General features: G+C 45.1%; 2 protein-coding genes and 1 long non-coding RNA gene across 5 annotated transcripts; all 3 read right to left on the bottom strand.

Moving 5' to 3' along the window:
- Positions 1-659: 659 nt before the first annotated feature.
- LOC132455429 (zinc finger protein 431-like) lies at positions 660-18,653 on the bottom strand. Its single transcript, XM_060049309.1, has 2 exons — positions 16,760-18,653; positions 660-4,734 (listed from the first exon to the last, which is right to left on the bottom strand). The coding sequence occupies exons 1-2, from the start codon at positions 18,243-18,245 to the stop codon at positions 3,815-3,817; spliced, it is 2,406 nt and encodes an 801-aa protein (XP_059905292.1). The 5' UTR covers positions 18,246-18,653; the 3' UTR covers positions 660-3,814.
- On the bottom strand, positions 8,229-10,595 carry LOC132455439 (uncharacterized). The gene is made up of 3 exons (XR_009525224.1): positions 10,340-10,595; positions 8,817-8,949; positions 8,229-8,709 (listed from the first exon to the last, which is right to left on the bottom strand). It is a non-coding gene; the product is annotated as an uncharacterized LOC132455439 (long non-coding RNA).
- Positions 18,654-20,659: 2,006 nt separating the features above from the next.
- On the bottom strand, positions 20,660-24,385 carry LOC132455417 (uncharacterized). 3 transcript variants are annotated; one of them, XM_060049292.1, is made up of 4 exons: positions 23,560-24,385; positions 22,481-22,574; positions 22,035-22,167; positions 20,660-21,411 (listed from the first exon to the last, which is right to left on the bottom strand). In XM_060049292.1, the coding sequence occupies exons 2-4, from the start codon at positions 22,568-22,570 to the stop codon at positions 20,939-20,941; spliced, it is 696 nt and encodes a 231-aa protein (XP_059905275.1). In that variant the 5' UTR covers positions 22,571-22,574; positions 23,560-24,385; the 3' UTR covers positions 20,660-20,938. The 3 variants fall into 3 exon arrangements, with proteins under 3 accessions (XP_059905275.1, XP_059905278.1, XP_059905277.1); XM_060049295.1 differs by having other exon boundaries at positions 22,495-22,574; XM_060049294.1 differs by lacking the exon at positions 22,481-22,574 and having other exon boundaries at positions 20,666-21,411; positions 23,560-23,887.
- Between the last annotated feature and the right edge of the window lie 713 nt (positions 24,386-25,098).

Raw genomic sequence — 25,098 nt, 5'->3', positions numbered from 1 at the left:
CCACTCTATAGTGCTAGTTCTAGTATGCGTCTACCTCAGGTGACGTCATCGCCGAATTGCGTAAAAAATAACCGTTACTAACCAAAAACTACAAAAATGGGACTTTAACACCATTTGAGACATTTCTAACTTTATATACATATTTTGAGTGCTTTATGTACCCATTAATCGAAACTTTCGGTTAACCTGCACCATGGGCTTTAAGTAAGGATTAATGTAATCAGAATAATGTACAAGATATTATCCCTTTATGCAATGTGTCAAACATTGTAAAAAAAAGAGTTATCTTTCACACCATTCATTGGTATCTTTTAGACTTGAAGTCAACATGATAAATTGATCATGTTTTCGTTTAACTTTCGTTAGACAAACATGGAGTGAAGGGTGACCAATGCTAGGAATCTTCTGACTCTGTCCCATTGGAATAAAGCTGCATTCTAGAGAGAGGACCGGCATGAACTGACTCAAGCATCACTGAGATCTAGACATTTAACCTGTGACCTTTTTAAGTGGATCCTCTTCAACCACGATTGCAGATTGTGATATAAGGTATGAACTAGAAAATAATGGCAGTAGAAAGACAGCAATTAGAAAGTCAAAACAAGAGGTAGTTGGCATTAAGGACATGCCAAAAGGTAGGCTAAGTGAAACGAACACAATCATGTATAATGTGGGGTTTAATTGCAGTCTATTTCACAGGTCAACTTTGCAGGCTTTTTCTAATAACAAAGGTAGAGGTAACGACAGTGTCGAAATATCAAGCGTAAGTTTAATATATACAATTATATACCAATGATATAAACCCTGTTTATAGAATAGAATACTTTGTCATTATACAAGGTAGAACTACGGCTATGGCGTCCTCCGTTGATCCATTTGATCGATAGGCAAACTGGTGGGGGTCGAAGCTGGGTGGGAGGAGGGCTTTAAAGATGAACTGAGCTGAGATCTGAAGTTTAGTTGATATAACAGATGTATTGTCTGCCTTCTCATTGGCACAATAAATAAAAAGGGCTGAACTTGCTAAAAGGGATTAAATTGTCCGATGAAGGGGTGAAAGTGTTACAGGGCGCCGCCATGTTGGATTTCAACAATCAGCTACGTCACTGGCATGGTAACCTACTCCTACTCTGTGGCTCTAGCAGCCATAGCTGGTAATGAGTCAGGCTCTGAGGCTCGCTGAAATGGCTACGGAAAATAAAACAACCAGGTCTACAGGAGGATCATACTGCATTGCCCCTGGCTTCATTAATGAATTATATAGGGCCATGGCAGCTGGGGTAATCATACATTTCCGCAGGCTACCTTTGAATAGGAAACCAGCCCTAAATACATGGCTGGCAGCCTTAAAACTGACTAACCCTCCGATGTAAATCAGCCCGTCATGTCACTCTCCACAAGCTAGAACTCCGACCATAAAGTGTATAAACTATTACTCACGACGATATCACAGATCTAAGTTTCCAAGCTGCTAATTAAACTACGGCGGGTAAGTAAACAGAAGTTACACAAATGTCCCTTTCTACTCACCCTGTTGTTCGCCGACTACCCGATTGCCGATGCAGAGGGAGTTAAACGCGAAGAAGTAGTTTCATAGTAAGATTTATCTGTGCAATATCCATCAACATCCACCAGAAAGTAAACCTCCAACATCCACCTAAAGTAAACGTGACACTCGTGAATCCGCCTCGCATCTATTTAATTACTAACTACATTAAAAAGTATTTCTACTCAATCTAAAAAGGTTAAACAACAACTATCTCCGCCTCGACGTGAACTTTTTTTATACAGCGCTCAGGCTGGATGCGCGCAGGCTTGATGCGCTCCTCTTATTTTTGTGGAGAACCAGCGCCTTGAATATGTAGGTACTACAGCGTTTGTACAGCTCGTTGCGTTTCCGCAATGAGTCCGTCTTTACAGAGATATTCCTCAAACGCATCAAAGGAAAACGGAGGGGGAGATTGTTTTCGCCTTGCTACTTGGTTGCTATTTATGGGGCGCTCCAGTGTCTCCGCTCGGACGTCCCGTAGAGAGAGCTTGGCCACTTCCAAACCCTCTCTCACCGCACAGCATCCGAAATGCCCTATGCATGGTTATGCAACCTAATCCCACCATTAGGTGGTCAAGGTTGACCGGGACCTCTCGGCAGCAGACCGATTCAATGGCAGTGTCCATGCTCCGGCAGCACCCACACGCACACCAGTCACACGCACACGATCCGGAGCTGGAGCTGGAGCCTGAAATTGATCCCTCTCCACCGGGTGGCAGTAGGACACTACAGGCATGTCACTCACAGGCCCAAACTTGTAACCAGCCATATTAAAATCACTATTTTCAACCGTGGAGTGAATAAGACATTCGCGAGTCTGCAGCAACGACCTAGTTGTACCATGCAAGTCACGTCATCGGCGCTCTAATACTAAAAGACGCATTATCTTTTGTTGCTAAAAAAAAAGCTACATGTTGGCTTTTTAAATATTTTTTTTAGTGTCATTTTTTTATTTTTATAAATGTCATAACTAAAACGTTGACGATGTTTATTATTTCATTTCAGTTCATCTTTAATGTGGTGAAAGACCAGCCTTTCAAAGGATTTCATGATCACAGGTGTTCGAGCTACTGGGTGGTAGTAGACACACGCAGGGCTTCTCCCCGGTGTGAGTCCTCACGTGGATCTTCAGCTTGGAGCCATGACTGAAGCGCCTTGCGCATTGGTCACCCATGTAGGGCTTCTCCCCGGATTGAGTCCCCATGTGGTATTTGTCGTGCTCTTGTTGAAAGTAGTTTGAAACGGGTGGCTTTTAACTCACTTTATTTGTTTAAGTATTTCGGTATGGTAACTATGAAGCAAAAGGGAGGGAATTGTATCCAACACTAGCAGAGAGAAATACCGTGAGCTACTTCGAGCCCCGGGCTTAGGCCCGACTCTCTCTGCGGGGCGCCTATGATTCTCTGACCTCCGCTGGCTCCGGTCGATGAAAATGGACCAAGTAGGCGTGGCTTATGTGAAGTGGGCGTGGTCTAGCTCTTAGCTTCAGCTTCCGCGTCTGTCTTAAAGATGCTGCCTTCTTGGTTCCTGGGCATGCACATTCAGCAGGACCTGACCTGGACAATAAACACCAAGGCGCTTCTGAAAAAGGCCCGACAGAGATTGTATTTCCTAAGGATCCTCAGGAAGAACAATCTTCAGGAGAAATTGCTGATGAGCTTTTATCGCTGCACCATTGAGACTGTCCTAAGCTACGGCATCTCGCTGTGGTTTGCCAGTTGCACTGCAGCTGAGAGGAAAGCGCTCCAGAGGGTCATAAAAACGGCACAAAAAGTCATTGGATGTCCTCTTCTCTCTCTTGAGGATGTGTACAATAGACACTGCCTCAGGAGAGCTCATAGCATCCTGAGACTCATCCCACCCAGGCCATAATCTGTTTGAACTGTTGCCCTCTGGGAGGCGCTACAGGGCAATCAGGTCAAGAACAAATAGGCTTAAAAACTGTTTCTACCCCAGAGCTGTTATTTCTCTAAATAATGCAGAATTATAAATGACTGCATTATCATACCAATCTGACCTTTTAAATTGGCTGATATTTTAAAATGTATATATATTTTTTTGAGTTCAACATTCTAAATTTATTTTCAAAAAATACACTCATTTTCTCATTTAGTTTTTGTTTTAAAAGCACTTATTTTGAGAGCCTCTACCCCAATTTCGTTGCACTTTGTGTAATGACAATAAAGAGATTCTGATTCTGTGGCTGGGGTAGATATTACAGCTTGTGTGTTAGATCCTGCTTCCTAGTGGCTATGTGGGGGCAGCTTACGTGCTTAAAATACATAACACATGTGGTCCTCCAGGTGCCTTTTCTGACTGAAGAGCTTCGTGCATTTGTTCAGACCTGTCGGGCTTCTCTCCGGTGTGAGTCTTCATGTGGCTCTTCAGGCAGGCTTTATAAATGAAGCGCTCCGTGCATTGGTCACACTTGTAGGGCTTCTCGCGGGTGTGAGTCCTCATGTGTCTCTTCAGGCTGCCTCTCTGTCTGAAGAGCTTTGTACATTGGTCACACTTGTAGGGCTTCTCGCGGGTGTGAGTCCTCATGTGTCTCTTCAGGCTGCCTCTCTGTCTGAAGAGCTTCGTACATTGGTCACACTTGTAAGGCTTCTCCCCGGTGTGAGACCTCATGTGGATCTCCAGCTTGTCTTTCCGAATGAAGAGCTTCGTACATTGGTCGCACTTGTAGGGCTTCTCCCCGGTGTGAGTCCACATGTGGGTCTTAAGGTAGCTTGTCGTTAAGAAGCGCATTGCGCATTGGTCGCACCTGTAGGGCTTCTCCCCGGTGTGAGTCCTCATGTGGCTCTTCAAGTGACAGTTCAGACTGAAGAGCTTCATGCATTGGTCGCACTTGTAGGGTTTCTCGCCGGTGTGAGTCCTCATGTGTCTCTTCAGGCTGCCTATCTGTCTGAAGCGCTTTGCGCATTGGTCACACTTGAAGGGCTTCTCCCCGGTGTGAGTCCTCATGTGGATCTTCAGCTGGTCTTTCCGAATGAAGAGCTTCGTACATTGGTCACACTTGCAGGGCTTCTCCCCGGTGTGAGTCCTCATGTGTCTCTTCAGGTGTCCACTTTGACTGAAGCACTTTGCGCATTGGTCACACTTGTAGGGCTTCTCTCCGGTGTGAGTCCTCATGTGGATCTCCAAGTGTACTTTCCCACTGAAGCTCTTCGTGCATTGGTCGCACCCGTACGGCTTCTCGCCGGGTTTTGTCCTCATGTGAACGACCATATTGTCATTATTGGAAAAAACCTTGCCACACAAGACACCGGGCCGGCCCTTGCGGCCGCCCCGATGCCCGGTCAGCTCCTCAAGGCGGACCAACCGCACGCTGCAGTTCAGGCTCTTGGCCACGCTGCAGTCCACGGACAGCGAGCTCAAGGCCTCCGGTTCTGACGTGGTGAAGAGGGTGTCATGGCCGTCCACCGCCAGTGGGCCCTCCCCTTGTCCGTAGACGCTCAGGATCCGCAGCTCCCCGTTGTGACTGGCCATGTGGGAGGAGCCAGGGGCGTCCACACCCACATTCTCCGAGGTGTCGCCGCGCTGCGTGCTACAGTCTCTGATGTCATTGCCGTTTTCTTCAGAGAGGAAAACAAAGACAGAGAAAGTAATGGTTTGAATTCATGATTTGCACAAAGGGATACAGCATGTACTATTACACACTGATGTATTGGAAGAAGTATATTTTGACACTTTCTTTCTAACTTATTTTTGTTTATTATGCATTTCCCTTGTTCCCCTTGGGGGGGTCAAGGGTCAAAGGCTCCAGCTGAGAAGGCACCGCTACGTCTCCGACCTTTTAAGGATGTGGGGAGGTCATCAAGACACAACCCAGGTCATCTGTTGTTTCCGATCACCTGCTTTACCAATACTGTAGTTATACTGGGAATCAGAGCGGATTCAGCATTCCTGACACCTGCCATGAAGAAGATGTAAATCATTCTACTCTAAACTGTATAGTAGTCCTTGTGTTTTAGGAGGGCTTTGGTCATGATTCTTTTCAAAAGAGGACCAGGCTTTTTAGCGTAGGTAGAATCGAGTACATTCTCAGTTGGTAGGTTGTTTGCTTGCATGGATGCAATGTGTATTACTAACCTACAGCGGGCATGCCTCCACCAATATCCTCTTCAACCTTGATTGAAATGGTGTCTGGGGTCTTCTGCTTTCCAAAAAGAGGGAAACACACACAAGACAAAATTCTTTCATTTGCACAGAATAGTTGTTAATCCCCACCTACGATAGACAGCCTGTTCTGCCGGCGATTTGAATTCGCCCTGTAGAAGGGTCTGGAGAAGATCAATTCATTTCTTTCTGCTTCCGATACGTTTTTGGAGGAGCCAATCACCAAGTTGGTTAGTTCTCCCCCTGGCGCCCTATTGGCTGGTTTAACACAATGACGACAGGGAAGCGACGGCAAGCAGCCATTTGCGTACAGAGTCAGTTGAACAAGTTGATCAAGCCTCTTGTGCTGAAGACAATGACAGCAGCTTCCCCAGACCAAAGATCAATCTACGATTGAGCTTGGTCTGGCAATAGGCAGGCTACACGTACGGAACATTAAATCATAAAGGAGTGTGCTTTATAAGGGTGTGTGCTGGAGTTGTAACGGAGGAAGCCTCTCATTTGGATGCTGGATAAGAAGAAGATTTCCAACCTGCACACTCAGCTCCTCGTGGCAGACCAGCCGCTCGCCTCGCTCCAGGCTCTTGGCCGCGCTGTGGTCCGCAGACAGCGAGTTCAGGGCCTCCACTTCTAACGCGGTAAAGAGGGTGTCATGGCCGTCCACCGCCAGTGGGCCCTCCCCTTTACCGTAGACGCTCAGGATCCTCAGCTCCCCGCAGTGACTGGACATGTGGGAGGAGCCAGGGCCGTCCACACCCAGACTCTCCGAGGTGGCGCCGCGCTGCGTGCTACGGTCTCCAAAGGCATCGCAGTCTTCTGCAGAGGGAGAAAAAAATGTGTATTTGTACACATGAAATCAATTATTTAAATGTACCATTGTCACAGAGGGTTTAAAATGTGTACTGCAGACAAAGATTCAGAGTTTTGGAGAGGGATGTCTCCTCCAGCACCCTCCCCCCTAGACTCAAAGCTCAAGCGGGGGTCAGGTGGAGGACACTGAACGAAAACCAGCGCAAAAGGATCTGAGCACAACATGACATGCGAGACAAGCACAATCATTCTATTTTGACAATAACAAGCGACAACGTGTCCTTCCCTGTAAGCTGATCAGCTAACAGATACATTTTGAATTCATTGATGTTTGAGAATGATAAACCAGCTCATGGGGAATCTGTCTTGAAACCCCTCTGGGCTCTTGACTGATTTCATCTTTGAAATACAACTCCCAAATTTGACTCGTGTTTAACAGGGCGCTGGTCATGATGCTTTTCCAAAGAGGACCAGGCTTTTCAGCGCAGTTAAGTAAGTACATTCACAGTTGATCCAGGTTGTTTGCTTGCATGGATGCAATGTGTGTTACTAACCTACAGCGGGCATGCCTCCACCAATATCCTCTTCAACCTTGATTGAAATGGTGTCTGGGGTCTGCTGCTTTCCACATAAAGAAGGAAACACATACAAGACATATTCTTTCATTTGCACAGAATAGTTGCCAATCCCCACATTATGCATTTTTACGCTGCCAACCCGGTTCGTTCGCGGCTTTGCACGCCCTGCAAATTCATTGTCTTGCCTGTGTACAACAGAGGGGGTAAAATCCCCCTTCGTAACGGAGCCAGCTTTCTTGGTTCACTGGAGATGGCGGGGCTATGCACGGAGAGTACACGTCTTATCAATAAATTGCATACTCCGAATGTCTTTTTTCTTTCGATTCACTCATTCTCGCATGCAAGAATAAGTTGAGTGTAGACTAAAACGCGATTCACTATTTACAAGCGCAATATCAACAACATATTCTTTATTTGGCTGACCACTTTGCTGACCAAGCATCGTAAGGAAAGTTCTTCTGGTATTTTCTCTTAGATCGCACTCTCTCCCCGTCTTCGTTAAATGCGACTGCATCACCTTCCCTCCCATGACGGTCAGCAGCTTGCAGATATCAGTATCCCTCCAGTTATAACTACTCATGTTGAAATCACTGCGTTGTCTCTGTTGTAGAGACAGTGCGGCAACACCTCTACCCAAGTCCCTTCCCTGGAACCGCAAAGCTGTCTAATCACATTTACATCTAAATGAAAAGCACCAATATGTGTAAATTGAAAAAAAAAAGGTGGGCATAAGACGGGCATATTTGGCAGCGTTTACTGAATCATAAAGGGGTGTGCTTTCTAGGGGTGTGTGCTGGAGTTGTAACAGAGGAAGCCTCTCATTTGGATGCTGAATAAGAAGATGATTTCCAACCTGCACACTCAGCTCCTCGTGGCAGACCAGCCGCTCGCCGCGCTCCAGGCTCTTGGCCGCGCTGTGGTCCGCAGACAGCGAGTTCAGGGCCTCCACTTCTGACGCGGTGAAGAGGGTGTCATGGCCGCCCACCGCCAGTGGGCCCTCCCCTTTACCGTAGACGCTCAGGATCTTCAGCTCCCCACCGTGACTGGACATGTGGGAGGAGCCAGGGGCGTCCACACCCAGACTCTCAGAGGTGGCGCCGCGCTGCGTGCTACGGTCTCCAAAGGCATCGCAGTCTTCTGCAGAGGGAGAAAAACAATGACAGAAAGTAATTGTTTCGGTACACTGTTTGCATAAAAGGAGGAACTGTGTATTTGTACATTTTAAACTATTTAAATGTATGTTTATGTAACATTGAGAGAGGGTTTAAAATGTGTACTGCAGACAAAGATTCAGAGTTTTGGAGAGGGATGTCTCCTCCAGCAACCTCCCCCCTAGACTCAAAGCTCAAGTGGGGGCCAGGTGGAGGACACTGAACGAACACCAGCGCAAAATGATCTGAGCACAACATGACATGCGAGACAAGCGCAATTACTCTATTTTGACAATAACAAGCGACAACGTGTCCTTCCCTGTAAGCTGATCAGCTAACATTTATACATTTTGAATTCATTGATGATTGATAATTCATTGAGAATGATTAACAGCTCATGTGATATCAGTCTTGAAACCCTTCTGGGCTCTTGACTGATTCCCTCTTTGAAATACAACTCCCAAGTTTGTCTCTTTGCAGGGCGCTGGTCATGATGCTTTTCCTAAGAGGACCAGGCTTTTTAGGTAGGATCTAGCATCAGCCTAGAGTCTTTGCTGCCTAGAATCTACTACATCAAATGTAAATGTAGTCAAGGTGGAAAGTACATACCTTTACTTGTGAAGTGGGGCCGGAAAGTCTTTAAGGATAGCCGTGTGGCTACAGTATGTGTTTCCAGGTGGTCTGTATGGCAGGCAACATCCCTTGAGAGAAACACCTGAAAGTTACCAATTGATGGGCTGGCCTGTGTAGAGACAACAAGGTCAAATTAGTACTCAATGTATTGCTTTGTATGTATTCCAGGTGCAAGTTGTAAGAACATATAAGGTACGCATGTTTAGTGAATTACATACTTAAAATTAGATCTATGAAGTCATCAAATGATGTTACATTCATTTGTTTGCATATTTCATGCAACGTAAAAGATCATCTCATCATCTCACTACAATTACATCAAGCTCTGCAGAAACCTGTAAATAACCCATTGATTTGAATCGGGTGCGAAGGGGAAAATATGAGTGGGCCCTGGAATGGCAGTCCAACCCGCAACTCACTACCTGTGAACTCGTACCAGATCGATGTATAACATTCTGGTGCATCCGGGGATACATTTCAGACCGTAAGTTGCGAGCTGTAACGGAGGTCATCGATCTGGTAGAGGGTTGTGAAAACACGGGTTACGGGTTGCCTGGATCGCACCATATGTATGATTATCTCCTCATCAGTAAAACGCTAGAACTACTGCGGTCACGACGCTGTTAAAATAGCTGTATTAGTTTGTAGTAGAGCCCGACCGATATATCGGCAGGCCGATATTAGGCATATTAGCCCTAACCCTAGAATAACAGGAGATTTTCTTTTACATAGAATCCAAAATCATATTTAATATGTCTCATATTGGAATTTTTGGTGGGCTTTTATTTTGAAACTCCACATCAGAATATCCTGAAACTTCGTGGGTATCACTATGGGGTCGTGAACCATAACCATGAAGTGAAATGAGCCTGAAATAACAGGGCATTTTCTTTTAAATTGAATCCAAAATCATATTTAATATGTCTCAGTGGAATCTTTGGTGGGCTTTTATTTTGAAACTCCACATCAGAATGTTCAGAAACTTCGTGGGTTACCCTATGGGGTTGTGAACTATAACCCTGAAGTGAAATGAGCATGGAATAACAGGGCATTTTATTTTAAATCGAATCCAAAATCATTTGTAATATGTCTCAGATTGGAATGTTTGGTGGGCTTTTATTTTGAAAGTAAATACCACAACGGCCGTACACTTCCTTTGATAGTATTTGCTTGTCTTTTTGTATGTACCCGACGAATGCTTTTACTTTAAACTAGTTCCGAGACGCTATTACCGTAATGGCTAGTATATACAGGTACGGCAAAAAACTGGGTCGGCTGGCTTGACCGCCGATCTCGATGAGTGGGCTGGCATGACCGCAGTGCTTGAAGGTAGGTTTGCAATGTTGACACTAGACCGGTAGACCTCGGGAGGTTGGCTATTTGAAAAGTAGATCTTGGGTCAAAAAAGGTTGGGCAGCCCTGCTGTAGAGCTAATGCTAGGGTAACAAGGTAACCATATACAGTAAAGCAACACGATGATATAGCGGTAGTTTACTTACTTGTCCGAGATTTGTCGCTGAGCCGAGGAGTGTTGGTACTAATCCGGACTCCATTTCCAGACGTTCCGCAAGTCCAGCTTTGTATTGGACCAAGTTGAGGAAGCAGTCGTCGGTGAAACTTCCTATATGTAGTGATGTTATGGTTTGCGTCGAGGCATCGGGGCGTGTGTCGAGTACCTCGGCTCCTCCCCCCAGCGAAGCTCCCTATCGAGCAGGCTTCACGTAGGCGAAATTACGTAGCGTGTGACGTTCGAGGCTTCATCTCGGGCTGTGTCAAAGGTAACCTCTCCCCGTATTTTTCTTATTCTTTTTTTATTTAACATGTTAATAGATGATAATAAAAAACAAAAGAATGACCGATAAAAAGCAAGAAATAAAATAAAAACGAACAAATGAGATCCTCAGGATCCTTAGGTAATACAGTTCAAATAATACTTTTTCATTATTTCCTTTTTGAAGAGTTTTGTTAGATTTGATATAGTGGTACATTTTAACCCTTTGCATTGGTTCTTATTGGACACACACACACACACACACACACACACACACACACACACACACACACACACACACACACACACACACACACACGTTTTTGGTGGAAGAATTACTTTACTACTTTATTACTCCTCTTCTTGTTCCCTGTATCAATACCTGCCAAGACGTCGTACTAGTGCAACTATCTTGCCGTTATTAACAAAGATCCTTTATCAACAGTCTCTGTTAATGTTAAAAGTAACTCGTTCTATCAATCACATGCACATTCTGAGTGCAGAAACTGACGATTGCAGATCGAAAATCTGATTTACAGAGCATTTAGGATTACCTAAGATAAGATAGGAGGCCAAAGATAAGATAGGAAACGGCCAACAGGTTAGGGACTGCTTCTGTAATAGGAAGTTAGGATTTTTCCTATCTTTGAGTCCCTAACTTAAGTTAGGATGAGAAGTTAGGATTTTTTCTGTAATGAGGCCCCTGGTGTGTAAAAAGACTAACTCTGCCAACTAGCCACTGTTATTCACAAACGTTAGCAAGTAAACAATGTGGAAATTAGAGTCAACTCGGCTGATACTGTGCTGAATTTCACACACTAACAACATGCCGACAAGCTGTTGCGGTCTGGGATTATACACAGCGTTATAACAAGGATTCAGGAGGTTATTTCTAATGCCCTGTAGGTGTAAACCTACCCGATAGTGGGCCCCGATGGTGCCCGATGGCTAAATCAGCAGCTATCGTTATAACATCGGCAAATAGCGTGGTTGCATTGGGAAACACCGTTACTCTTCCCGGGAACATCGTTAGACAACGGGAAGAAACGGGAAGAAATGCTCAATGATCGGGCAACAACGGGCAACATCGGCAAAGAACGAACATGTTTGTTAATTTTGGGTCTATCGGGGTAGAATCGGTTACCAGGTGTTGCTATGGGCTAATCGGCTATAATCGGGAATAGAACGGGAGTATAACGTAAGACATCGCAAATCGTTCGGGAATTTTCCTGGGCACATCGGCTATATTCGTTAATCTTCCGCGCTTTATCGTGTTTTATCGTCTTTATATCGGCAACCTCAACACACGAAAGACCCTCGAGAACCCTAGACAAATAACGATTGTGAGTGACCAGATTGTGTTAAGGAAGACCCTCAATCTGCCACTTGGGTATAAATAGGGGGTGATGGATGGATGTCCTACTTTTATAATTACAGGGTACTTCGCCCATTTAGAACCGGCGTTCTATTATTATAAAATCGCTATTGTAATATAAATAAATATATAAATAAATATCAGTCTAAACCAGTCTCCCCTTTGCCTTCTCCCGAAATGACGCCAAACGCGTCATTTGACGTGTTTGGCGTCATTCGAAATGACGTCAAATGACGCCAAACGCACTTCGGGTGTCTTCCCTGGCATACATCGTTATGTTATCGTTATAACATCGGGTATGTGTAAATGCTACCCCGATAAATTGACCCGATCATACATTTTTAGCCCGATGTCACCCGAATCACCCCGACTTCCACATCGGTGGTCCATCGGCCATTAGCGGCCATTAGCGGGATGGTGTAAACGGGGCATGAAGGTTTACAAAGGAAAGTGACAGTAAAAGAAAGCCTTCATTTTCATCCAGAGTTACGAGTTGTCTGATATGAGGAAAGTGACGATTTCTCCGTCAAATGAACCGTCCGTCTTTGCTCTTTTTTTTGCCAACCAGTTTACGTGCGGGATTCCAGAATCAAAACGATAACGTTCAACGTGTCTATTAATATGGCCAGCAACATTTTACACCAGTTTTAGAATGTTCACTACAACAGATGTTGAACACCAACATGCTTATGTAAAATCAGCATAGTACCATATTCAGCTATGGACAGATTACATACGGAATGCAGGGAATTGGATGTCCGGCTGGTGTTTTGATCGCGAAGTTTTGCCTTCTTGGGGCCCAAAAAATCGGAAAAAAAATATTTTCTGTGACACATAGCACTTGTAACAAGATTTGACTTTTGGAATTTTCCCGCCACGCACATAGCATTGTTCTGCGTTGTGCGTCATAGCCTTCGTCAGCCTACACAGACAATGTCCTAAATAAAATGAAATGCTAATATGATAAATATAACAAAAAGGGTGGATGTCAATAATTTCAAGAAAAATCATGTTGTATGATAAAATTCTATCAAACGTTCTCACTTGCAGTTACAGCCAGGGACCGCCAGGGGGGTACTGCAGCACACTAAGCACCCCCACTTCCCGCGTCCCTGAACACAGCCAAAGATGACAGTTTTATGGCTACTGTTGGGGATCCAGACAGGAACAGCAACGTCCAAAGCGTTGAACATGCTGCTACAGCAGCTAGCTGGGAAGTGGCGCTAGGTGAAGACCTGTGAGAAGACGTCAATGACATAGGACTCTGCTAAGTTCTTCAGGGAAAGAGGGGTCGAATCCAAAGGAATAGCTTTAAAGAGACTTTATTTGTATAAAGTATTTTCGGTATGGTAAACTGATGCTCTGAAGTAAAGAGAGATTGAAGATGTGCCTTAGCACGTGCGAGAGTATTCTCCCAGCTGATCCAAAACATAAACCCACGTATGTCCTATCGCTGCCTGGAGAGTTCTGAAGTCAATGTGGGTCTGTAGGCTGTTATGATCTGATCAGCGCGGTCCGGAAGTAGTGGGGGGAACCGATGTGAGATAATCTTCGGTAATTTCTCGCCTGGTCTGTGATGCTGCCTTCTGTGGCTAAAGTATATATTACAGTCTTCAGTAGGGTCTTGCTCCCCTTGTGGCTATGTATGGTATTTACGGCTTATATGTTTGGTCCTGCATCATTGGAGCTATGTGAAGGTAGCTTAGATTCTTAAAATACGTAACAACTCTGTTATTGGCGGAATTATTGGCGACCCTCTTCACAGAGGTATAATGAGCACATACCACAGACTGAAGTGAGCTATTGCTTTTATTCAACGGTTACTATTATGGCAAAACGAAAGTCACACGGTAGGTAGCCTACATTAAACCGCTCGGCTGGAGCGGTTCCCCGGCAATTTATCCTATGGAGCAGTTCACTCGCCGTGTGCCTAAGCTTTCGTTAGTCGCTCCATCACCTTGCTCACTCCCGAAGTAACAACATTTACACCCTCTATCATTCAACATATGTTTTACTTTGTAACTACTTCCAGGTGCGGAGTGATATGCAAACTTTCACAAAGTGATTGGGCGTCATAGCAGTTATGTATACGCTCATTATACACAACCCGGTATCACCCGGTATTATACAACAGTTAGGAACCAATCAGATCGCTGGATTTAAGCCACCCGTTGTATAAAGGCCTAATAATAATCGTAGTTTACCATAAAATGTAGGGTTATATTCTTCCGTACTATTACCAGTTATCTGTATTCACCGTCTAACCCCTACCTGCTGCTTAATCACATGGAGCTGTATTCACTGTCAACCCCTACCTTCTCTTTGAATCACATGTATCTGTAATAGCTGTCTACCCCTACCTACTGCTTCATCACATGTATCCTTAATCACTGTCTTATCCCTACCTACTGCTTCATCACATGTTTCCTTAATCACTGTCTTATCCCTACCTACTGCTTCATCACATGTTTCCTTAATCACTGTATTATCCCTACCTACTGCTTCATCACATGTATCCTTAATCACTATATAATCCCTACCTACTGCTTCATCACATGTATCCTTAATCACTGTATTATCCCTACCAACTGCTTCATCACATGTATCCTTAATCACTATATAATCCCTACCTACTGCTTCATCACATGTATCCTTAATCACCGTCTAACCCCTACCTGCTGCTTAATCACATGGAGCTGTATTCACTGTCTAACCCCTACCTTCTCTTTGAATCACATGTATCTGTATTAGCTGTCTACCCCTACCTTCTCTTTGAATCACATGTATCTGTATTAGCTGTCTACCCCTACCTACTGCTTCATCACATGTATCCTTATTCACTGTCTAACCCCTACCTACTGCTTAATCACATGTATCCTTATTCACCGTCTAACCCCTACCTACTGCTTAATCACATGTATCCTTATTCACCGTCTAACCCCTACCTACTGCTTAATCACATGCTTAATCACATGTATCCTTATTCACCGTCGAACCCTAGCCTGGTCCTACCAGACTCTCGTACTTCACTTCATTTCATTTGTACAGAGAGTCTGGACCTAATCAATTGACAAACGTTAACTCACTTGAAGGCGGGTGTCTGTTGAAGTTTAAAATGATTGGATCTGCCCAGTGCCACTCTGGATCTGCCATAACCAATCGCTAACGTTTGGTTGTGACGCATGTCATGCGCCGGGAATCACGCGCAGGTTGTACACAAACCAAACCCCTTGCGCGTCTGCACGAAAATGTCTGTCAACGACAGCTGCAGGTTTTGTTCATCGAATTTAATTTATCAGGGAAAAATTGCACATTGTAAATCAACTACCGACCTACAACAACTCAAACTGGCGCACGACTTTATCGTCATTGTTCTCAGACACGCCCACTGTTCGCTGATTGGGCGCCGCTGTGGCGGCACCAGAAAACCAAATTACATACAGCAGGTCCAGACCTATTACTGAAAGGAAATTCAAATTGAGCGGAAGTACTTTGGCGGGCGGAGCCAGGCTAGTCTAACCCCTACCTACTCCTTGAATCACATGTATCTATGTACTGTAAGTCGTTTTAGGGTGAACGGGTCTGAAGGGTATCAACCACCATAGAAACGATCGAAAACGTTAAATTCAAACAATTTTCTGTTGAGATCTGAAAGAAATTAACTGCCTATTGTGATTCAAGGTATGAACTAGAAAATAATGGCAGTAGAAAGACAGCAATTAGAAAGTCAAAACAAGAGGTAGTTGGCATTAAGGACATGCCAAAAGGTAAGTGAAACGAACACAATCATGTATAATGTGGGGTTTAATTGCAGTCTATTTCACAGGTCAACTTTGCAGGCTTTTTCTAATAACAAAGGTAGAGGTAACGACAGTGTCGAAATATCAAGCGTAAGTTTAATATATAAAATTATATACAAATTATATAAACCCTGTTTATAGAATAGAATACTTTGTCATTATACAAGGTAGAACAATGGCTATGGCGTCCTCCGTTGATCAATTTTATCGATAGGCAAACTGGTGGGGGTCGAAGCTGGGTGGGAGGCGGGCTTTAAAGATGAACTGAGCTTAGATCTGGGGTCTCATTTATAACCGTTGCGTACGCACAAAAAGGGGCTGAAATTTGCGTACGTGACTTTCCACGCCAAGGTTGTGATCTATAAAAAACCGACTTGACGGGAGAATGTGCGCAGCCCTAAGCAAACTCTGACCCATGCGTACGCATGGTTTGGAGGAAAAGGAGAAATGGCGACACAGACGGTGTGGTGGTGAACTGAAGTCAGGCCGAAGAATTGTAGAGTGAGAAGAACGATAATGTTTTATCATCGCCCTTCATAAATTTAATTTCGACCCGTATCATGCGTTAAATCTACGTAATCAGAATAATTTAAGTCAACTGCGTTATTTCTCAGTTATAACTCCAGAAACATCTCCTTATAATAGAATTAAAAATACCATTTATGGTTAAAAAGGGGCGTGTACAGGGCGGAACGTGAAGCTGATTCAGCTGCGCACAATTGTAGTCAGTATGTGATTTATAAAGCAAAGATTGCGTACAGGTGTGCGTACGCAGTGTTTTATAAATCCGAATATTTTTTGGCGCACGCAAAACTTGGCTTCTGGGCGTACGCACATTTTTAGTAACAATCCCACGCACAGTTTTATAAATGAGACCCCTGAAGTTTAGTTGATATAACAGATGTATTGTCTGCCTTCTCATTGGTACAATAAATAAAAAGGGCTGAACTTGCTAAAAGGGATTAAATTGTACTGTAGGGCTTCTCTCCGGTGTGAGTCTTCATGTGGCTCTTCAGGCAGGCTTTATAAATGAAGCGCTCTGTGCATTGGTCACACTTGTAGGGCTTCTCCCCGGTGTGAGTCCTCATGTGGACATTTAGGCTGCCTCTCTGTCTGAAGCGCTTTGCGCATTGGTCACAGTTGAAGGGCTTCTCCCCGGTGTGAGTCCTCATGTGGATCTTCAGCTTGTCTTTCCGAATGAAGAGCTTCGTACATTGGTCACACTTGTAGAGCTTCTCCCCGGTGTGAGTCCTCATGTGGATCTGGATCTGAAGGGTGCTTGTCTGTTCGAAGCGCATTGCGCATTGGTCACACTTGTAGGGCTTCTCCCTGGTGTGAGTCCACATGTGGCTCTTAAGGTGGCTTATCGTTAAGAAGCGCTTTGCGCATTGGTCACACTTGTAGGGCTTCTCCCTGGTGTGAGTCCACATGTGGCTCTTAAGGTGGCTTATCGTTAAGAAGCGCTTTGCGCATTGGTCACACTTGTAGGGCTTCTCCCCGGTGTGAGTCCACATGTGACTCTTAAGCTGGCTTGACTCTCTGAAGCGCTCTGCGCATTGGTCACACTTGTAGGGTATCTCGCCGGTGTGAGTCCTCATGTGGCTCTTAAGATGGCATGTCTGCCCGAAGCTCTTTGCGCAATAGTCACACTTGTAGGGCTTCTCCCCGGTGTGAGTCCACATGTGCCTCGTAAGCTGCCTTGGCTGTCCGAAGCGCTCTGCGCATTGGTCACACTTGTAGGGCACCTCGCCGGTGTGAGTCCTCATGTGGGTCTTAAGATGGCTTGAATGTCCAAATCCCTTTGCGCAATGGTCACACTTGTAGGGCTTCTCCCCGGTGTGAGTCCTCATGTGGCCCGTAAGCTGGCTTGTCTGTCTGAAGCGCTTTGCGCAATGGTCACACTTGTAGGGCTTCTCCCCGGTGTGAGTCCTAATGTGGATCTGAAGGGCGTTTGTTTGTCCAAAGCGCTTTGCGCAATGGTCACACTTGTAGGGCTTCTCCCCGGTGTGAGTCCACATGTGGCACTTCAAGTGCGTTTTCGATATGAAGAGCTTCATGCATTGGTCGCACCTGTAGGGCTTCTCCCCGGTGTGAGTCATCATGTGGCTCTTCAGATGTCCATTTTGACTGAAGCACTTTGCGCATTGGTCACACTTGTACTGCTTCTTGTCGGGTTTTGTCCTCATGTGAACGATCATATTGTCATTATTGGGAAAAACCTTGCCACACAAGACACCGGGCCGGCCCTTGCGGCCGCCCTGATGCCCAGTCAGCTCCTCAAGGCGGACCAACCGCACACTGCAGTTCAGGCTCTTGGCCACACTGCAGTCCGCCGACATCGAGCTCAAGGCCTCCACTTCTGACGTGGTGAAGAGGGTGTCATGGCCGTCCACCGCCAGTGGGCCCTCCCCTTTTCCATAGACGCTCAGGATCCGCAGCTCCCCGTTGTGACTGGCCATGTGGGAGGAGCCAGGGGCGTCCACACCCAGACTCTCTGAGGTGGCGCCGCGCTGCGTGCTGCGGTCTCTGATGTCATTGCCGTCTTCTTCAGAGAGGAAAACAAAGACAGAGAGAGTAATGGTTTGAATTCATGATTTGCACAAAGGGATACAGCATGTACTTTTACACACTGATGTATTGGAAGAAGTATATTTTGACACTTTCTTTCTGACGTCTTTTTGTTTATTATGCATTTCCCTTGTTCCCCTTGGGGGGGTCAAGGGTCAAAGGCTCCAGCAGAGAAGGCACCGCTACGTCTCCACCTTTTAAGGATGTGGGGAGGTCATCAAGACACAACCCAGGTCATCTGTTGTTTCCGATCACCTGCTTTACCAATACTGTAGTTATACTGGGAATCAGAGCGGATTCAGCATTCCTGACACCTGCCATGAAGAAGATGTAAATCGTTCTACTATAAACTGTATAGTAGTCCCTGTGTTTTAGGAGGGCTTTGGTCATGATGCTTTTCAAAAGAGGACCAGGCTTTTTAGCGTAGGTAGAATCAAGTACATTCTCAGTTGGTAGGTCGTTTGCTTGCATGGATGCAATGTGTATTACTAACCTACAGCGGGCATGCCTCCACCAATATCCTCTTCAATCTTGATTGAAATGGTGTCTGGGGTCTGCTGCTTTCCAAAAAGAGGGAAACACACACAAGACAAAATTCTTTAATTTGCACAGAATAGTTGTTAATCCCCACCTACGATAGACTGGGTGCCCCCAGCCTGTTCTGACGGTGATTTGAATTTCGCCCTGTAGAAGGGTCTGGAGAAGAGCAATTAATTTCTTTCTGCTTCCGATACGTTTTTGGAGGAGCCAATCACCAAGTTGGTTAGTTCTCCCCCTGGCGCCCTATTGGCTGGTTTAACACAATGACGACAGGGAAGCGACGGCAAGCAGCCATTTGCGTACAGAGTCAGTTGAACAAGTTGATCAAGCCTCTTGTGCTGAAGACAATGACAGCAGCTTCCCCAGACCAAAGATCAATCTACGATTGAGCTTGGTCTGGCAATAGGCAGGCTACACGTACGGAACATTAAATCATAAAGGAGTGTGCTTTATAAGGGTGTGTGCTGGAGTTGTAACGGAGGAAGCCTCTCATTTGGATGCTGGATAAGAAGAAGATTTCCAACCTGCACACTCAGCTCCTCGTGGCAGACCAGCCGCTCGCCTCGCTCCAGGCTCTTGGCCGCGCTGTGGTCCGCAGACAGCGAGTTCAGGGCCTCCACTTCTAACGCGGTAAAGAGGGTGTCATGGCCGTCCACCGCCAGTGGGCCCTCCCCTTTACCGTAGACGCTCAGGATCCTCAGCTCCCCGCAGTGACTGGACATGTGGGAGGAGCCAGGGCCGTCCACACCCAGACTCTCCGAGGTGGCGCCGCGCTGCGTGCTACGGTCTCCAAAGGCATCGCAGTCTTCTGCAGAGGGAGAAAAAAATGTGTATTTGTACACATGAAATCAATTATTTAAATGTACCATTGTCACAGAGGGTTTAAAATGTGTACTGCAGACAAAGATTCAGAGTTTTGGAGAGGGATGTCTCCTCCAGCACCCTCCCCCCTAGACTCAAAGCTCAAGCGGGGGTCAGGTGGAGGACACTGAACGAAAACCAGCGCAAAAGGATCTGAGCACAACATGACATGCGAGACAAGCACAATCATTCTATTTTGACAATAACAAGCGACAACGTGTCCTTCCCTGTAAGCTGATCAGCTAACAGATACATTTTGAATTCATTGATGTTTGAGAATGATAAACCAGCTCATGGGGAATCTGTCTTGAAACCCCTCTGGGCTCTTGACTGATTTCATCTTTGAAATACAACTCCCAAATTTGACTCGTGTTTAACAGGGCGCTGGTCATGATGCTTTTCCAAAGAGGACCAGGCTTTTCAGCGCAGTTAAGTAAGTACATTCACAGTTGATCCAGGTTGTTTGCTTGCATGGATGCAATGTGTGTTACTAACCTACAGCGGGCATGCCTCCACCAATATCCTCTTCAACCTTGATTGAAATGGTGTCTGGGGTCTGCTGCTTTCCACATAAAGAAGGAAACACATACAAGACATATTCTTTCATTTGCACAGAATAGTTGCCAATCCCCACATTATGCATTTTTACACTGCCAACCCGGTTCGTTCGCGGCTTTGCACGCCCTGCAAATTCATTGTCTTGCCTGTGTACAACAGAGGGGGTAAAATCCCCCTTCGTAACGGAGCCAGCTTTCTTGGTTCACTGGAGATGGCGGGGCTATGCACGGAGAGTACACGTCTTATCAATAAATTGCATACTCCGAATGTCTTTTTTCTTTCGATTCACTCATTCTCGCATGCAAGAATAAGTTGAGTGTAGACTAAAACGCGATTCACTATTTACAAGCGCAATATCAACAACATATTCTTTATTTGGCTGACCACTTTGCTGACCAAGCATCGTAAGGAAAGTTCTTCTGGTATTTTCTCTTAGATCGCACTCTCTCCCCGTCTTCGTTAAATGCGACTGCATCACCTTCCCTCCCATGACGGTCAGCAGCTTGCAGATATCAGTACCCCTCCAGTTATAACTACTCATGTTGAAATCACTGCGTTGTCTCTGTTGTAGAGACAGTGCAGCAACACCTCTACCCAAGTCCCTTCCCTGGAACCGCAAAGCTGTCTAATCACATTTACATCTAAATGAAAAGCGCCAATATGTGTAAATTGAAAAAAAAAAGGTGGGCATAAGACGGGCATATTTGGCAGCGTTTACTGAATCATAAAGGGGTGTGCTTTCTAGGGGTGTGTGCTGGAGTTGTAACAGAGGAAGCCTCTCATTTGGATGCTGAATAAGAAGATGATTTCCAACCTGCACACTCAGCTCCTCGTGGCAGACCAGCCGCTCGCCGCGCTCCAGGCTCTTGGCCGCGCTGTGGTCCGCAGACAGCGAGTTCAGGGCCTCCACTTCTGACGCGGTGAAGAGGGTGTCATGGCCGCCCACCGCCAGTGGGCCCTCCCCTTTACCGTAGACGCTCAGGATCTTCAGCTCCCCACCGTGACTGGACATGTGGGAGGAGCCAGGGGCGTCCACACCCAGACTCTCAGAGGTGGCGCCGCGCTGCGTGCTACGGTCTCCAAAGGCATCGCAGTCTTCTGCAGAGGGAGAAAAACAATGACAGAAAGTAATTGTTTCGGTACACTGTTTGCATAAAAGGAGGAACTGTGTATTTGTACATTTTAAACTATTTAAATGTATGTTTATGTAACATTGAGAGAGGGTTTAAAATGTGTACTGCAGACAAAGATTCAGAGTTTTGGAGAGGGATGTCTCCTCCAGCAACCTCCCCCCTAGACTCAAAGCTCAAGTGGGGGCCAGGTGGAGGACACTGAACGAACACCAGCGCAAAATGATCTGAGCACAACATGACATGCGAGACAAGCGCAATTACTCTATTTTGACAATAACAAGCGACAACGTGTCCTTCCCTGTAAGCTGATCAGCTAATATTTATACATTTTGAATTCATTGATGATTGATAATTCATTGAGAATGATTAACAGCTCATGTGATATCAGTCTTGAAACCCTTCTGGGCTCTTGACTGATTCCCTCTTTGAAATACAACTCCCAAGTTTGTCTCTTTGCAGGGCGCTGGTCATGATGCTTTTCCTAAGAGGACCAGGCTTTTTAGGTAGGATCTAGCATCAGCCTAGAGTCTTTGCTGCCTAGAATCTACTACATCAAATGTAAATGTAGTCAAGGTGGAAAGTACATACCTTTACTTGTGAAGTGGGGCCGGAAAGTCTTTAAGGATAGCCGTGTGGCTACAGTATGTGTTTCCAGGTGGTCTGTATGGCAGGCAACATCCCTTGAGAGAAACACCTGAAAGTTACCAATTGATGGGCTGGCCTGTGTAGAGACAACAAGGTCAAATTAGTACTCAATGTATTGCTTTGTATGTATTCCAGGTGCAAGTTGTAAGAACATATAAGGTACGCATGTTTAGTGAATTACATACTTAAAATTAGATCTATGAAGTCATCAAATGATGTTACATTCATTTGTTTGCATATTTCATGCAACGTAAAAGATCATCTTATCATCTCACTACAATTACATCAAGCTCTGCAGAAACCTGTAAATAACCCATTGATTTGAATCGGGTGCGAAGGGGAAAATATGAGTGGGCCCTGGAATGGCAGTCCAACCCGCAACTCACTACCTGTGAACTCGTACCAGATCGATGTATAACATTCTGGTGCATCCGGGGATACATTTCAGACCGTAAGTTGCGAGCTGTAACGGAGGTCATCGATCTGGTAGAGGGTTGTGAAAACACGGGTTACGGGTTGCCTGGATCGCACCATATGTATGATTATCTCCTCATCAGTAAAACGCTAGAACTACTGCGGTCACGTCGCTGTTAAAATACAGCTGTATTAGTTTGTAGTAGAGCCCGACCGATATATCGGCAGGCCGATATTAGGCATATTAGCCCTAACCCTAGAATAACAGGAGATTTTCTTTTACATAGAATCCAAAATCATATTTAATATGTCTCATATTGGAATTTTTGGTGGGCTTTTATTTTGAAACTCCACATCAGAATATCCTGAAACTTCGTGGGTATCACTATGGGGTCGTGAACCATAACCATGAAGTGAAATGAGCCTGAAATAACAGGGCATTTTCTTTTAAATTGAATCCAAAATCATATTTAATATGTCTCAGTGGAATCTTTGGTGGGCTTTTATTTTGAAACTCCACATCAGAATGTTCAGAAACTTCGTGGGTTACCCTATGGGGTTGTGAACTATAACCCTGAAGTGAAATGAGCATGGAATAACAGGGCATTTTATTTTAAATCGAATCCAAAATCATTTGTAATATGTCTCAGATTGGAATGTTTGGTGGGCTTTTATTTTGAAAGTAAATACCACAACGGCCGTACACTTCCTTTGATAGTATTTGCTTGTCTTTTTGTATGTACCCGACGAATGCTTTTACTTTAAACTAGTTCCGAGACGCTATTACCGTAATGGCTAGTATATACAGGTACGGCAAAAAACTGGGTCGGCTGGCTTGACCGCCGATCTCGATGAGTGGGCTGGCATGACCGCAGTGCTTGAAGGTAGGTTTGCAATGTTGACACTAGACCGGTAGACCTCGGGAGGTTGGCTATTTGAAAAGTAGATCTTGGGTCAAAAAAGGTTGGGCAGCCCTGCTGTAGAGCTAATGCTAGGGTAACAAGGTAACCATATACAGTAAAGCAACACGATGATATAGCGGTAGTTTACTTACTTGTCCGAGATTTGTCGCTGAGCCGAGGAGTGTTGGTACTAATCCGGACTCCATTTCCAGACGTTCCGCAAGTCCAGCTTTGTATTGGACCAAGTTGAGGAAGCAGTCGTCGGTGAAACTTCCTATATGTAGTGATGTTATGGTATGCGTCGAGGCATCGGGGCGTGTGTCGAGTACCTCGGCTCCTCCCCCCAGCGAAGCTCCCTATCGAGCAGGCTTCACGTAGGCGAAATTACGTAGCGTGTGACGTTCGAGGCTTCATCTCGGGCTGTGTAAAAGGTAACCTCTCCCCGTATTTTTCTTATTCTTTTTTTATTTAACATGTTAATAGATGATAATAAAAAACAAAAGAATGACCGATAAAAAGCAAGAAATAAAATAAAAACGAACAAATGAGATCCTCAGGATCCTTAGGTAATACAGTTCAAATAATACTTTTTCATTATTTCCTTTTTGAAGAGTTTTGTTAGATTTGATATAGTGGTACATTTTAACCCTTTGCATTGGTTCTTATTGGGGACACACACACACACACACACACACACACACACACACACACACACACACACACACACACACACACACACACACACACACACACACTGGAAGAATTACTTTACTACTTTATTACTCCTCTTCTTGTTCCCTGTATCAATACCTGCCAAGACGTCGTACTAGTGCAACTATCTTGCCGTTATTAACAAAGATCCTTTATCAACAGTCTCTGTTAATGTTAAAAGTAACTCGTTCTATCAATCACATGCACATTCTGAGTGCAGAAACTGACGATTGCAGATCGAAAATCTGATTTACAGAGCATTTAGGATTACCTAAGATAAGATAGGAGGCCAAAGATAAGATAGGAAACGGCCAACAGGTTAGGGGCTGCTTCTGTAATAGGAAGTTAGGATTTTTCCTATCTTTGAGTCCCTAACTTAAGTTAGGATGAGAAGTTAGGATTTTTTCTGTAATGAGGCCCCTGGTGTGTAAAAAGACTAACTCTGCCAACTAGCCACTGTTATTCACAAACGTTAGCAAGTAAACAATGTGGAAATTAGAGTCAACTCGGCTGATACTGTGCTGAATTTCACACACTAACAACATGCCGACAAGCTGTTGCGGTCTGGGATTATACACAGCGTTATAACAAGGATTCAGGAGGTTATTTCTAATGCCCTGTAGGTGTAAACCTACCCGATAGTGGGCCCCGATGGTGCCCGATGGCTAAATCAGCAGCTATCGTTATAACATCGGCAAATAGCGTGGTTGCATTGGGAAACACCGTTACTCTTCCCGGGAACATCGTTAGACAACGGGAAGAAACGGGAAGAAATGCTCAATGATCGGGCAACAACGGGCAACATCGGCAAAGAACGAACATGTTTGTTAATTTTGGGTCTATCGGGGTAGAATCGGTTACCAGGTGTTGCTATGGGCTAATCGGCTATAATCGGGAATAGAACGGGAGTATAACGTAAGACATCGCAAATCGTTCGGGAATTTTCCTGGGCACATCGGCTATATTCGTTAATCTTCCGC

The sequence above is a fragment of the Gadus macrocephalus genome, chromosome 4 (assembly GCF_031168955.1).
Source record: "Gadus macrocephalus chromosome 4, ASM3116895v1".
Lineage (NCBI taxonomy): Eukaryota > Metazoa > Chordata > Actinopteri > Gadiformes > Gadidae > Gadus > Gadus macrocephalus.
Note: the sequence above shows the minus strand (reverse complement) of the source record. Positions and strands in the feature narration are given on the sequence as shown.

Coding starts and splice junctions, on each gene's coding strand:
- LOC132455429 (XM_060049309.1), bottom strand. CDS start 18,245: ATGGCCAGTCACAACGGGGAGCTGCGGATCCTGAGCGTCTATGGAAAA. Junction 4,735..16,759: donor CACCGGAGAGAAGCCCTACA/GTACAATTTAAT, acceptor AGAAGCCGTACG/GGTGCGACCAATGCACGAAG.
- LOC132455417 (XM_060049292.1), bottom strand. CDS start 22,570: ATGACCTCCGTTACAGCTCGCAACTTACGGTCTGAAATGTATCCCCGG. Junction 22,168..22,480: donor GATCTGGTACGAGTTCACAG/GTAGTGAGTTGC, acceptor GTCTCTACACAG/GCCAGCCCATCAATTGGTAA. Junction 21,412..22,034: donor GCCCCACTTCACAAGTAAAG/GTATGTACTTTC, acceptor CTCCCTCTGCAG/AAGACTGCGATGCCTTTGGA.